At 36.5% G+C, this 12,830-nt stretch overlaps 1 protein-coding gene across 2 annotated transcripts in view; it reads right to left on the reverse strand.

Moving 5' to 3' along the window:
• ZNF451 (zinc finger protein 451) overlaps positions 1-12,830 on the reverse strand; it is a 35,932-nt gene that overhangs the window by 2,568 nt on the left and 20,534 nt on the right. For both annotated transcript variants that reach the window (XM_070932928.1, XM_070932927.1), the window contains exons 7-15: positions 12,109-12,259; positions 11,286-11,412; positions 10,090-10,243; positions 9,592-9,739; positions 7,474-9,056; positions 6,747-6,884; positions 5,850-5,980; positions 4,246-4,432; positions 2,108-2,173 (exon numbers count right to left, since the gene is read on the reverse strand). In XM_070932928.1, coding sequence (XP_070789029.1) covers positions 2,108-2,173; positions 4,246-4,432; positions 5,850-5,980; positions 6,747-6,884; positions 7,474-9,056; positions 9,592-9,739; positions 10,090-10,243; positions 11,286-11,412; positions 12,109-12,259 — 2,685 coding nt within the window. The remainder of the gene's footprint in view (positions 1-2,107; positions 2,174-4,245; positions 4,433-5,849; positions 5,981-6,746; positions 6,885-7,473; positions 9,057-9,591; positions 9,740-10,089; positions 10,244-11,285; positions 11,413-12,108; positions 12,260-12,830) is intronic.

Genomic DNA, 12,830 nt, shown 5'->3' on the forward strand with positions numbered 1-12,830 from the left:
CAATAAAGTGTACCTAATTAGTGCTCTATTCCACACAACTGAAAAACCATACATTGCCAGATGAACATTACTCTCGCTATCCATAATAGGAAGAAATCTTGAGGATACATGCCTGCAGAGTTAATCAAGCCATCAACTTATTATCTAAATCCAGAATGATCTCCCAACTCCACATCCCTGATTTTATATAACAGCAGAATCCAGCAAAAGGATGGATCCTCCCAGACCAAAGGATGTCTCAAAGGAAAGGGCACCTCTCATCTCATAGGGACCTCATTCCTTCTAGAGACTTTAAACTGGTTACCTCCTACATACCTAAATGCTCAAAGCTGCATGTGGTAGAAAGGTAAGCTGTTCATTTCCACCTTCAAGCTCCCCGCCAAACAATCCCAAACTCCTGCTTATTCTGCTAATTGGCCACCCCCACACCCCACCCCGGATTTCAAGGGGAAATGGAAGTGGGAATTTCTGAAAAGGTAAATTTATGTTATGCCCCCCCCCCCAAAAAAACGGCATAAAATCTGTCCCCAAAACAGCAATTCATGGCAGGAGGGGAGAGTTGGAGCTTTCCAAGGATAGAGAAAGAAGCAATTTGCCTTTTGGAGGCTTCGTATTCCTTCCCCCCCCACCCCCACCCGCCCTTAAAAAAAAAATGTGCAAGGTTTTCTGTACATAAAACAGGTAATTTCTGTGGTCCATGTCTAGATAAACACATTCACATGAGTCTGGAACAAACAGCATCTGGACAGACACACAATGGGGAGTAAGAAAAGGCCAAGGATAGCAGCAATAGGTAGTAAAAATAAGAGAAAATACATTGCAGAAGAACAGGAGAAGCAGTCTAATTGGATAATCATTGCTACTGCAATGCACTTGTGTTTTTACTTCCAGGACCGGACATCCCATACCAGCACTCATGGCCCCCAATCTTCACAGGGACTTCTATTTTTGCTTTTACCCATCAATGTCCTTGATGTCTAGTGCAGCATAAGAGCAGATTGGGAAAGAAAGCCACTGAAATTCTTGGGTTAGGGAACATCTAGCAGAAAAAGCTGGAGATCAGGGCAAGGCACTAGCCTTACTCTGCTTGCTTCAAAAGTCCCCCTGAATTTTGTCTTGGGATGCTTAAAATATCCTCAGCTTCTCAGGAAGAAACTAAGGTAAACTTAGGACAGGCCACATTTTCATTCATGCTGTGAACTAAAGTATATTCATGCTGGTTCACATATAGATAGTCCTCGACCTATGACCATAATTGAGCCCAAAATTTATGTGGCTAAGTGAGATATTTGTTAAGTGAGTTTTGCCCCATTTTATGACTTTCCTTGCCACAGTTTTTAAGTGAATCATTCTTAAGTTAATAACCCAGTTGTTAAGTGAATCTGGCTTCCCCATTGACTTTGCTTGTCAGAAGGTCGCAAAAGGTGTTCACATGATCCGGGGAAACTGCAACCATCATAAATATGAACCAGTTGCCAAGCATCCAAATCTTGATCATGTGACCATGAAGATGCCGCATTGTATTTAAGTGTGAAAAATGGTCATGTCACTTTTTTCAGTGACGTTGTGACTTTGAATGGTCACTAAATGCATTGTTGGAAGTCGAAGACTACCTATATAATTTCTATATAATAGTTACTGAAGCTTCTAAATAATATATCAAATATAAACCTTCCTTGTAGAATGTACATATCCAATTAATGATATCTGCAGCTTTAAAACAGAACTGCTACAACAAAGCAACTGAGATAACACAACTAGATGTAACTATCATTATTGGCATGCAATTGATTATGATTCTACCATCAGAAGTGTTCATATTGATATGCAAATATCTCCAGCATTATTAATTAGTACTCCAAGATCTCAAAAAATAGAAGAAGTCAATAATACTCTTCTTTTTGGCAAAATGCACTTTTAATTAAAAAAGCGATCTAATACTATATTCCAACATACTATTTTTCTATATTCCTATACTCCTACATTCCAACATACTATTTATTTTTATTTTGTATTTATTTGTTAATTAAGTATATAAGTTGTCCGTCTCACCATCAAGATTTTGGTCCTTAATAATATCTGATGTACTGTGGAAATTAAAACATACCATTCTGGCCATTCATTTCTTGCAAAATCTGTTTCGTTTTCATTTGATTGTCGATGTCTTCGTTTTCTGTAATCAGACACAAATATTTTAATCCTGCTACATTTCAATTCTAATAACTGGCTTTCTTTGTCAGATTTCTGTTGATTGGCAAGAATTGCCTGGCTTTATTTTTTGCAATTGAAAAACAGACATGAAAACTAATTCAATCTCTTTGCTGACAGGCTGTGTGGTCTTTCTGAAAGAGCAAGTTTGCAATTATTAAATTCTAGAACTTCCCTGTGATGGCAGCGAAAGAAGCAATTTTATCTAATACATTCAGTGTAACATCTGTGCTTCTTAAGACTGTCCAGCATGACAACAATAAATAATTTTTTGATTATATTGCATTTGGAACACCACAATGTATTCTAAAAGCAATATAGCATGATATGTATATCAAGGACAGAAAAAAGAGTAAGTAAACAAAATTAAAAACACAACGCAAGAAAAAGAGAAGGAAATAGAACTATATTTAATGTACATCAACATCTTTTACTCTACTTGTGTATCTTTTCATATTTGTAATCATCTTTCATTGTATCATATGTATAAAGCACTTCATGTTTTCCTTTTGTCCTGTAGTCTTACTTTTCCAATATTGTAAACTGCACATGTCAACCATTGTTTTCTGAGTCTAATTTAAAACCTTTGTCTATTCTAAGCATGCAAGGCATAGATGACCTGGCCCAGGAGCCTTACAGCCCATTGATACCCCTTTTGTTGTCTCTGCAGTCATCCAATGTAAAATGCGTAAGGACCAACTTCACTCCCTAAAACTCCTGGAATTCCCACTTCACCTACTGGGCCCTTGAAGTTCTATGATGAGACCTTCACGATAGAAGCTGAGCAGCCCTGATTTATCTTTTAGTGCCTTAAATGGTTTAGGCAGCTTTTCCTAAAATGGTTCCCTCCAGACACATTGGACATCAATTCCTACTGTAGCTACTTCCAACTTTAATGGCTAGGAATTTTGGAAACTGAATGGTTCACAGATTTGGAAGGCACCTGGTGGAAAAACTAGATGCCTTGGGGACGGGGGGGAGGAGATGAGGGAACCTATCCTATTAGGAATCTTCCTACATGTTACAATCCGTTTGCTCTTTCTAAAAACATCTTGTGCACAGCCTCATTTGTTAAGCCCTTTCCCGATACTTCAAAACAATAATAGATTTTATTATATTGTTGTTTCAATTTTACAATAGTTTATTCGTTTCTAGTTATTTTGTTCCGAGCAGAATTTTCTCTAGTGAAATTTAATAGCAGGCATTTGTTGTGTTGTTATTAATGATGAAATGATGTAAAGGAGTAGAGTTCAACAGCCTCTCCCAGACCCCACTCCTTGCTTTCCACCATCTAGACACAGCATAGGGTGAATGTCAGAAAAGGATTAGCTATAGGGAGTTATCTGCCCTTCTCTTGCAGAACTCCTGACAACAGTCACTCTTTCTAAGCCCAACCCACTTCATGGGGTTTATGTTTATGGAGATTCTCAATCATCCAGGTCATGGTTGTCCCAAAGATGCTTTTTCCAAAAGGCAACTGGACTTTCTTGGGGTTTTTTTGTGGGGGGAAGGGAAGGTTCACTTCTCATCCAAGAACCAAAGAAACATTTTCAAAGAAAAAAACAAAGATGGAAAAAGCATGGGACTTCACAGGGTTATTGGGGGGGGGGGGGGAAAGGAGGAGGAAGGAATATTAGGTATAGTCACTGCTTGGAGTTATTTGTTAAAATAATAAAGGAGAGATAAAAATCTAATAAACAAGCAAGCAAGCAAAGTGCCTGGGGACTAGGAAGCAAAAATCAGTGTCATTCTTTGGTCAAGGCCCAAGAAAAAATACTAGTAAGGAATAATCAGCCTAGCCCAGTGACAACTGTTAGCAAATAATTTCATTCTGGCCTCAAGGAATCCCTCTTTCCTCCTGCCTTTGTGAATGATGCTTTAATCTTGCCCCACAATAAGGGAAAAAGAGTAAGTTAATGAAACTCTATCAGGAATGACAAGGCTACCCTTCAATAGGATGACTGTAAAATGGCTCAGTCAGTATTATTTTGTTGCATTTGTTTCTTTTAATAGACAATGCACTAAATGAAAACAAACCTCTGACTGTATCCGAAATGCTGTTTAATATAGTATACATCATGTCAGTATCAATCTTATGAGGATCTAGAATGCGGATTGTCCGCTGAGTCATCTTAAGTTGATCTTCCAATTCTAGAAAGCTTTTGTCTCCAGAAAGTATGCTGAAAGGAATATGTTTTGGCAGATGTTCATCTAGGCGGCCCACCTGTCAAAAAATGTGAAACTAGAACCATACATAGCTTAAAATCTCTTAGCAAGATATATTATACACTGTAATTAGGAAGTGACTTCCAAGCATGACAAAATGATTCTCAGTCTTTAATTACTGACGGATGATAACTCCATGGATTTACAGAGAGGAATAGACTAAGCTATGTCCCAGCCTACATATCCCCAAAAGGCAACTCCTTCCCCAGGAACTGTTGCATCCATAATTCTTTCCTTGCACCCTCTCTTGCCTTAAATTATGGTTCTCTACACAGTATTAGCTAGTTCATGAGAGAAAATCAATTCTGCTTAAAATGAAAACCAAAACCTTAAGGTGAATCTCTTATGGCAGAGGTGTCAAACTCAAGGCCTGGGGGCCAGAAACCACTCCGCGGGGCCACCCTGGAAACAGCAAGGACCAACCTGTGGTGCCTCTGCCAGCGTAAACAGAGCTCAGGAGGATTGCCCGCAGCCCTCCTGGGCTCTGTTTTCGCTGGCAGAAGGTTGCAGGAGGCTGTTGCAGCCAAAAACGGAGCTCGGGAACCCATTTTTGCTGGCAGAGGGCTCAGGCCACCACAGGCGCCCCTGACATGAGTGACGTTGAGCTGGTCACACACCCCCTGGCCCCCCCAAAGTCAAACACAACCTTGATGTGGCCCTCAATGAAATCAAGTTTGACACCCCTTATGGCCTCAAGAAATACACACCAATATTTCCTAACTTACATGTTCTTTGTGGAAAAAAAATGGGTAAGCAAAAACTGATGCATGATGTTATGGATCATTACATACTACAAAAAAGAATACAGTTAATCAACTAGCTTGAAATACATGTTCGTGCTAGTATGATGAATTCCTGAATTTTAAGGCTTTTTAAAGGTATTTGTTTATTTGATATTAAAGTGACACTTATATGTCAATATAATTTTAAAGCAATCTTTGTGTAAGTATCCACATGTAAAGTAAAAGCAGTTACTTTTATGTTATAAAAAGAAAGTTAGAAAGTAATTTGAATTAATACTAATACTAATGATTTAATAGTAAAGGATAATGGAAATAATAAGCACTTTCATAATTGCAAAAAAGTAACTAAAAGAATGAAATATTATACTAATTATATACATATAGTATATAATACATTTCACCATAACAATATGTTAAAATTAAATTAACTAGCTCTAAATTAGGGTTTCCTTAACTACCTTGCAAAAATGTCAATGACCACTAGAGGGAAAAATATTTTTATATATTATGTGCCATCAAGTTGCTTTCAACTCTTAGTAACTACATGGATAGATAGGGGTAAAATAAAGAGATACAGAAAGTTCTAACTCTCCTCCTTATGGTCATTTTCTAGTTCTACAGCCTCATTGTGGAGCCTTAGTTATTTGATCAGTACAAAACCTGAAAACTTACATGTACACAGATTGCAAAATCAGCAGCCTCTCTCCTTCTACCACAGCGTGGATGAAGAAAGAAACACCCAATCTTGTTAAGATAATTAAAGGCCTTGCAGTTCACAGGGGGTTTCCAATGGCTATGTCCACCTAAGTAATGAAAGAGGAATGGAGTAATCATTAGAAACTATCTAGACTGCCAGGTAAAAGAAATTTTAAAAAAGTTTCAGAGGTGACATCACTAAAAAACTGTTAAATTTTTCTAATTGTTAATCTATGCTGCATACATTTGGTATGCACTGGATTCCGAATGCTAACAGTCTTACTGGAGGATTATATACAGATTGTATCATTCTTGACCACAATCAACTAGTGGCCAGTTAGTTAATGTAATGAAACCAGACTGATATAGAGACATAATTTGGCCTAGTGGTTAAGGATCCAGACTAGAAATGAGTGGTCTTTGGTGCTCTCTGAGCTTGGTTGTTTTCTTCCAGACATTTCATTGCCCAAACTAGATAACATCATCAGAATTAGGACTAACACTAATGATGTTACCTAGTCTGGGTAACAAAACGTCTGCAAGAAAACAACCAAGCTCAGAGAGCACCAAGGACCCCTGATTTCAACCCTGAGCTACAAATATTCTCCTTTACTGAGTCTAGAAATTGGATGACAGTGAGTTCTAGTTCTCTCTTTGTCTTTGAGTGACCTTGGGCCAGTCATTCACTCTCAGCCCTATGAAGGCCAATGTAAAACACTTTCAAAATCTTGCCAAGAAAACTGCAGGGACTTGTCCAAGGCAGTTGCTGGGAGTCAACAGTGACTTATCAACTGCCCACTTGGTAGGTGATTCTTACCAAGCTTTATATTGTGAGACTTCTACTGTGCCTGAACTGTTAATCCCTTTCCTTACCTTGAAAGCCCCAAACAAAAGTTCCTTGATTGAGGGTTGCAGGCAGTTGATCAAAAAAGCTTCCCCAGTTATCTAAATCCATCATTACAACGTGAGTCATGGTGCATAAATAATCAAGATCAGGAAGGTTGTCTTCATCTATATGTAAGAAAGAGGGAGAAAAGAATACCCAAAATGTTTATGCATTTCTTCAATTGTAGAAATATGTTTCATACAGCTTTTAAAATGTTAATTGTTCTCAAGAACTCAATATAAATTTAAGCTATAAAAACACAGTATATTTTTGTAGGAAAATTATAAGCACAAAAATATTGTCACCATGAGGCTCCATAATATGCAAGGTGAAAATGCTTATGTTTACAATAAATCACTATATCAAAGGAGGTTCTACAGCTGGTGTGACTGTCAATTCTCAGACACAGAATCTGCTGTTTTATTGCTGTTTATTTCCTTCCTCAAAATAATCCACACTTCCAGTGCCAAGCCCTAGCATCTCTTAATTTTTATTTTCTAGTAAAGGCAAAAGATTTCAATATGTTATTACTGGCGCTTGCCGAAGATTGCATTTCTATTAATGAGTCAATAACCGAAATAAAGTTTTTGTCTGTGGATCACTATATAAACAAAGTTTGCATTATTTAATAATTTGGCTTATCAGTTTTATCAAATACTTTGCACTGGCCCTTCATCAGCTTCATTAGCTGTGCATAATTTGAATTCCACATACCTTGTTCAATCACTTCAGGAAGCTTCCTAGCTTGTTCTTTCTTTGCATCTTCCAGTTTCAACCTTTTTACATCTGAAGAACTTGTTGAATTTACATCCTTCTCTGAACAGGGCCTCACAGCAGAGAAATGGAAGACATTATTTTCTGCTTGTGGCCCAAAAGATATTTGAGGCTTTTGTAAAAAGCAGTGTTTATCATGGAAGTGCTGATGAGCAATAGCAATACTATTAAAATGTTTATTACATGAACCACACCTGACTACATAGAAATCTTGAGCAGTTTCTTTGCTTGGGTGGCTTGAGATATGAGCCCTCATTTCTGAATAGGTTTGTGTTGTAGAAGAGCATGACGTGCAACGAAACCACATGTTTCCTTTTTCCAACATGGCTTCTTGACATTTCTTGTGGTCCACTTTCCTGTTCTTTTTGCAAACATATTTCTCACGACAACCACAATTTAGAAGGCTACCTTCTTCTACTATTTCGTCGTTTTTGATTGAGGTTTCTGCTGTCTCAGACACACACACGTAATCCATGCTATGTACGCACTTGAAGTGAAGTAAAAATTCCTCCTCAACATCAAAGAAGAGGTCACCACAAAATCCACAGAAGTATTTAATCTGTACAACATTGTTATGTTTTCCCTGGCAGTGTCGCTGCAGTGTTTCCATTTTCCGAAAAGTCATTTTGCACAAGCCACACCTGTACTTGTGAAAATGATGACTCTCTAGTGATTTGCAATGTTGTTTCACGCTGTTCTCTGAGTTAAATATTTCCTCACATATCTTACATTGCCATTGGGAAGGACTCTCATCAACCTCCATCTGGTCTGGAGAAAGTTCGATAAGGCTTGAAGTTAGGCCTTCTTGTTTAATCCAAGTGTCGTACTGTGAATCTGAAGGTATTGTTAGCTCATCTTCAGCAGTGTCCTTCTCAAAATAAAAGTTATGTCCATCATGAAGTCCTGTTACATGGATAAGGACATCTTCTTCTTTCTTAAGGGCTACTTGGCAAATTTGGCATGAGAAGATGAAGTTAGTCAAATGTGCTCCTCCGTGGAAACGGCTCATGTGCAAGCGGATAATGCTCGAATTTTCTGCAAGTTTCCCACATACTCCACACTTGTAGCAGATTCTGTTTTCAGAAAAAATGTGTTTTTCTGCCAACTCTTCAGAAAGAAATGCCAAATCACACTGGCATACCCAGCTTTTGACAGTAGGAGCTCCGTGAACGGTTTCGCTGTTGTCTTGCAAATCCTTTTTCCATTTTGAAACAGTTTCATTCTTATTGCCATTCAATTCCAAATGTCTCTTCAGGGAAGATTTCAAAAGGCTTGTGTTATTTTGCAGGTGAGGGGCACTTTTATTCCGTTCATTGATGTGACAAAATAATAAAATGGATTCTTCCATAGTGGTGAAACGTTTAATCTTGGCAACATTTCTGCAACTATGGTGAGTAATTTGGTCATCATTGACAAACAACGTGTCACAACCTTGACAGAAACCTTTGGCTTTCAGTATTTCTGCAATTTTGGAGATGCACTTCTTCGATACAGCCACGGGGCCAGCATTACGACATTGGATTCTAAAATGGAAAGGTACAGAAACATATTTGAAGCCATCTATCTAAAAATTGTCCAAGATCATCTAAAAAAATCCCATGTTCTCAACATTTCAAAATATTCAAATACATGCCATTTGTTGAGTAAAGGCTAGTTTAGCAAATAAAACATTAGAAGTAATTGTCGCAAGCACTAATAAACATTGCCCTTTGTATTTTTTTAACGTTTTAAATGTAGGAATCCATGAATACATAAAAGACCTATGTTGGAAATTCATGCATGAAATAAACAGCACTGAATTCTGTCTTCACTGATGGGAAGAACATCTAGGAAAGGCAGTGAAGACAGAATGCAGCACTTTTAATACATGTGTGGAATTTTCTACTTTTCATCATTTGACAAACTCCACTTGTTTGTTAATCTCCACTTTTAAAATAAAAGGAGTAAGCCAATTACACAAACTGCAAAATATAATTGGACCTGACATCCAACAGGTAATTTGAAGGGAGAAAAACTGGTCTGTGATTGCATTTTATAAATGGGAAATTTTTCACAAACCTGAAGTGTGCTGTAAGCTCTATGTGGGACTGCAAAACCTGATGACAGGTTGTGCATTGCACTTGGAAGGGAACTTCTTTGCATAAAGAGATTAGGAGATTCTTTGCGTAGGCTGGCAAAGGCAACGGAAGTGGGCTCCCTGGTTTATCTGCAATAAGTCAACAAGAAGGCAGGGTTACTTTTGCTTCAAGAAAACCTTATCCCGACTGGACTGTCCCTATCTTATTTCGCACCTTTATCTAAAACATTTAATACCTTCTTTTCAGGGAGCATTTTAATTAGTAATTTCAGCCCATTTTGAACAAAAAAAAAAAAGGAACATTAGAGACAAAAGAGCTATTTCGTTTACATTTCCAGATTGGAACATTTCCTTAAGACACATGGAAAATAAATTTTTGAACGTACTGCAGCTTTGCAACCATAGATTAAAATATAAGCCAACAATATATGCTTTACCCACTTACATCAGAGAGAAAAATATGTGTGTATTAAACATACCACTCAATTTAAAAGCCTGAGAAAAATGTTTTTTTCCAGACATATGCTGCAGACATTCATCTCTTATGCTAAAGAGGAGGAAACAGCAAGGACACGCAAAGCACTGAATAAGCTGAGGAGGGTAATTTTTCTCATGGCCATCATTTTCACCAACCTGAATGGAGGGAAGAACAAAACAAGCAAGACAAAGTTTTGAATAAGAAACAGATTTCAGAGAAAGAATGTTTTCAGTAAAACTGATTTATTTGTATGCTACCTTTATTGTTTTTACAAATAACTCAAGGCAGCAAACATATCCAATACACCTTCCTGTACATATTTTCCATACAACGATCTTGTGAGATGAGTTAAGCTGAGAGAAACTGACTAGCCCAAGGTTTATATTAAAAAGATCATAGTTTAATTTGATATTTGTGTTGTTTCTACTTAACACTTCAAAATTTAAAAGTCTATTGTGATAAGTCTGAAACTGAGCCTTACAAATCAAAAATATTTATTTTTAGCAAAAGTTCTCCTTTAAGGGTTGCCAACCTTAAGGAACACATAAAAATGTCATGTTTCATTCAGATCTACTATAAAGAATCTAAAGAACACTGGGAAGAGAGTTTAGAATAGGCCCATCAATTTAAAACTTCAACTACAGTATTCTCCATCTCCATCTTTTGCTCTTTCGTCTTTCTTCTTTTTAGGAGAGCAAAGAAGCCAATTATCAAGGGAAACCAAGTGCCCTCAGTCCCTCTCTCTCTGCAGAATAAAACCTTAATTAGCTTTCCTGACCACTTTTCCCTGCCGAAAGCTAACAGGCAGGGGGAATTAACAGTGAAACTCCCAAATTAGTGAAACCCTTCATTTATAATATTCAGAATAAAGTCCCATTGAAAGACTAGTTAAGAATAAAAGCCAAGAAAAGTTTATTTCCTGCCTAAATCTAGATGCCATTTTCCCCCAGAAAACTAGCACTTCTTTAAAACATAGGAGAAACCTACTTTCTGGATGAAGATAGAAAATTAACTCCCAGTACAGGAGAGTTCAATTAGCAAAGGAATAGAATTTGCAGTTTCAGAGATTATTTCCATCGTGATTTCCCTTCATAAAAATAAATTTTGGTCACAGAAACTCCATATAGCTTTATTAAAATGATTAATGTAAGCGGAAAAGAACTTGCTACTTTTATCAATATATCCTTAAGGTCTTACCTTAGACAAAAGGTGTTCACTATATTGCTGATTACTTGCAAATCTCTTGCCACAGACTATGCAGGCAAACATATTAGCTGGAGGTCCATGTAGAGTAATTGTGGGATCACATGGAGAATGATCAAACCTAAAAAAAATAGACACAATTAGGTACAATGTATTAGGCAGAAATGTTTTCTTTTCTTTCTTTTCTTTTACAAAAAGTAATCATTACAACCTTCTAGTTTAATTTAACATTAGCCAGTTAAATCGAGTACATACATTCATTTTAGACTATACTTGTAACAGTATAAAAATCCTGGCATCAACCTATATGAAGCTTAATGCTGGTCAACTGCACCTAGAAAAAAATATTGTAAAATTATGCCTCATGGTTTGTTAAGGCAACCTAAATATTATAATATGCAAGATAATTGTTTTCTTTTAAAGTAAATGTATCTAATTCAAAGTTTTTCATCAATATATGAAATGTGTGAAGATGGTTAGACAGACAATTTATGATACAGTTCTTCCCTCCAAAATGCATGGAAATCCAAATGGTGTAAAGGATACAAAAAGATGCATTTTAGACAATATTAAAATGTATTTTATTAGGGGAAATTGATGGCAAAAATATTCACCAGAACAAAATGTTATACCAGAAGAAATATAAAAGAAAGCATAAAAAATTTCATGCAAACTTTTCTCTCATTGCAAGCTATTATAGAAATTGGAAAATATAAAACTTAAAGTTAGAAAACAAAATTTAAAAATCAGAGCAAAGCTAAACTTGATATTTAATTGCTGCTAGTTATAGGGTTATTTGTATGATAAAAAATACTACCTTTTAAGATGACCTAGCAGTAAATGCCCATTGTCAAACTTTCTATTGCAGTGCATAATGGGACATAAAATGGATTTGCTGTTAGATGGGATCTGATTTGATTTTTGAGATAATGTTCTCCTTCCTGAGTTTACAGTGCCTGGCTTGAGACCTAAGGCACAAAACAAATATGCAGATGTTACACAATTATACTTTAAACTAGCACAGTAGATTGTAAGAACAAGACAATGGGAGAAACTTTGATTACATTGTTATAATTCATCTCATGCCTATATGTTACAGCTGTTAGAAAAGGTTGAAACTGAAGCTTAATACTATTTCTTTTCAACATACTTTTTATTATTATATGCTCATTTCATAAATGTTTCTCAACTAGGCTGGTTAATCTGTCAATACTGCAGCTATGATGTTAGAATCCAATATAGGTTAGATTCTACCTAATCTGTATGCTAACATTGATTGACTCAGCTAAAGGTAATGTGGGAGAAAGAGAGGACAACTGGTCTCTATATTTTATTTTCAATAGGTCCCTGAACCTTATAAAAACAAAAGTATAAATAAACCTATCCTATATTTAGTGTCAGAAAAGATTCCAGAGCTATTTTATACATACTAGTCCAGCCTTACTGAACTTGCTTTAAAGTTAAAAAGGGTAACATGACTTCATAAAAAAAGTAAAAGGCAATTTTTACAGTATATTGCTAAAAGGTTTGTTATAATAT

This window comes from Pituophis catenifer, unplaced genomic scaffold (assembly GCF_029215685.1).
Source record: "Pituophis catenifer annectens isolate HBS135680 unplaced genomic scaffold, rPitCat1.0.hap2 SCAF_1, whole genome shotgun sequence".
In the NCBI taxonomy this organism is placed as follows: Eukaryota; Metazoa; Chordata; class Lepidosauria; order Squamata; family Colubridae; genus Pituophis; species Pituophis catenifer.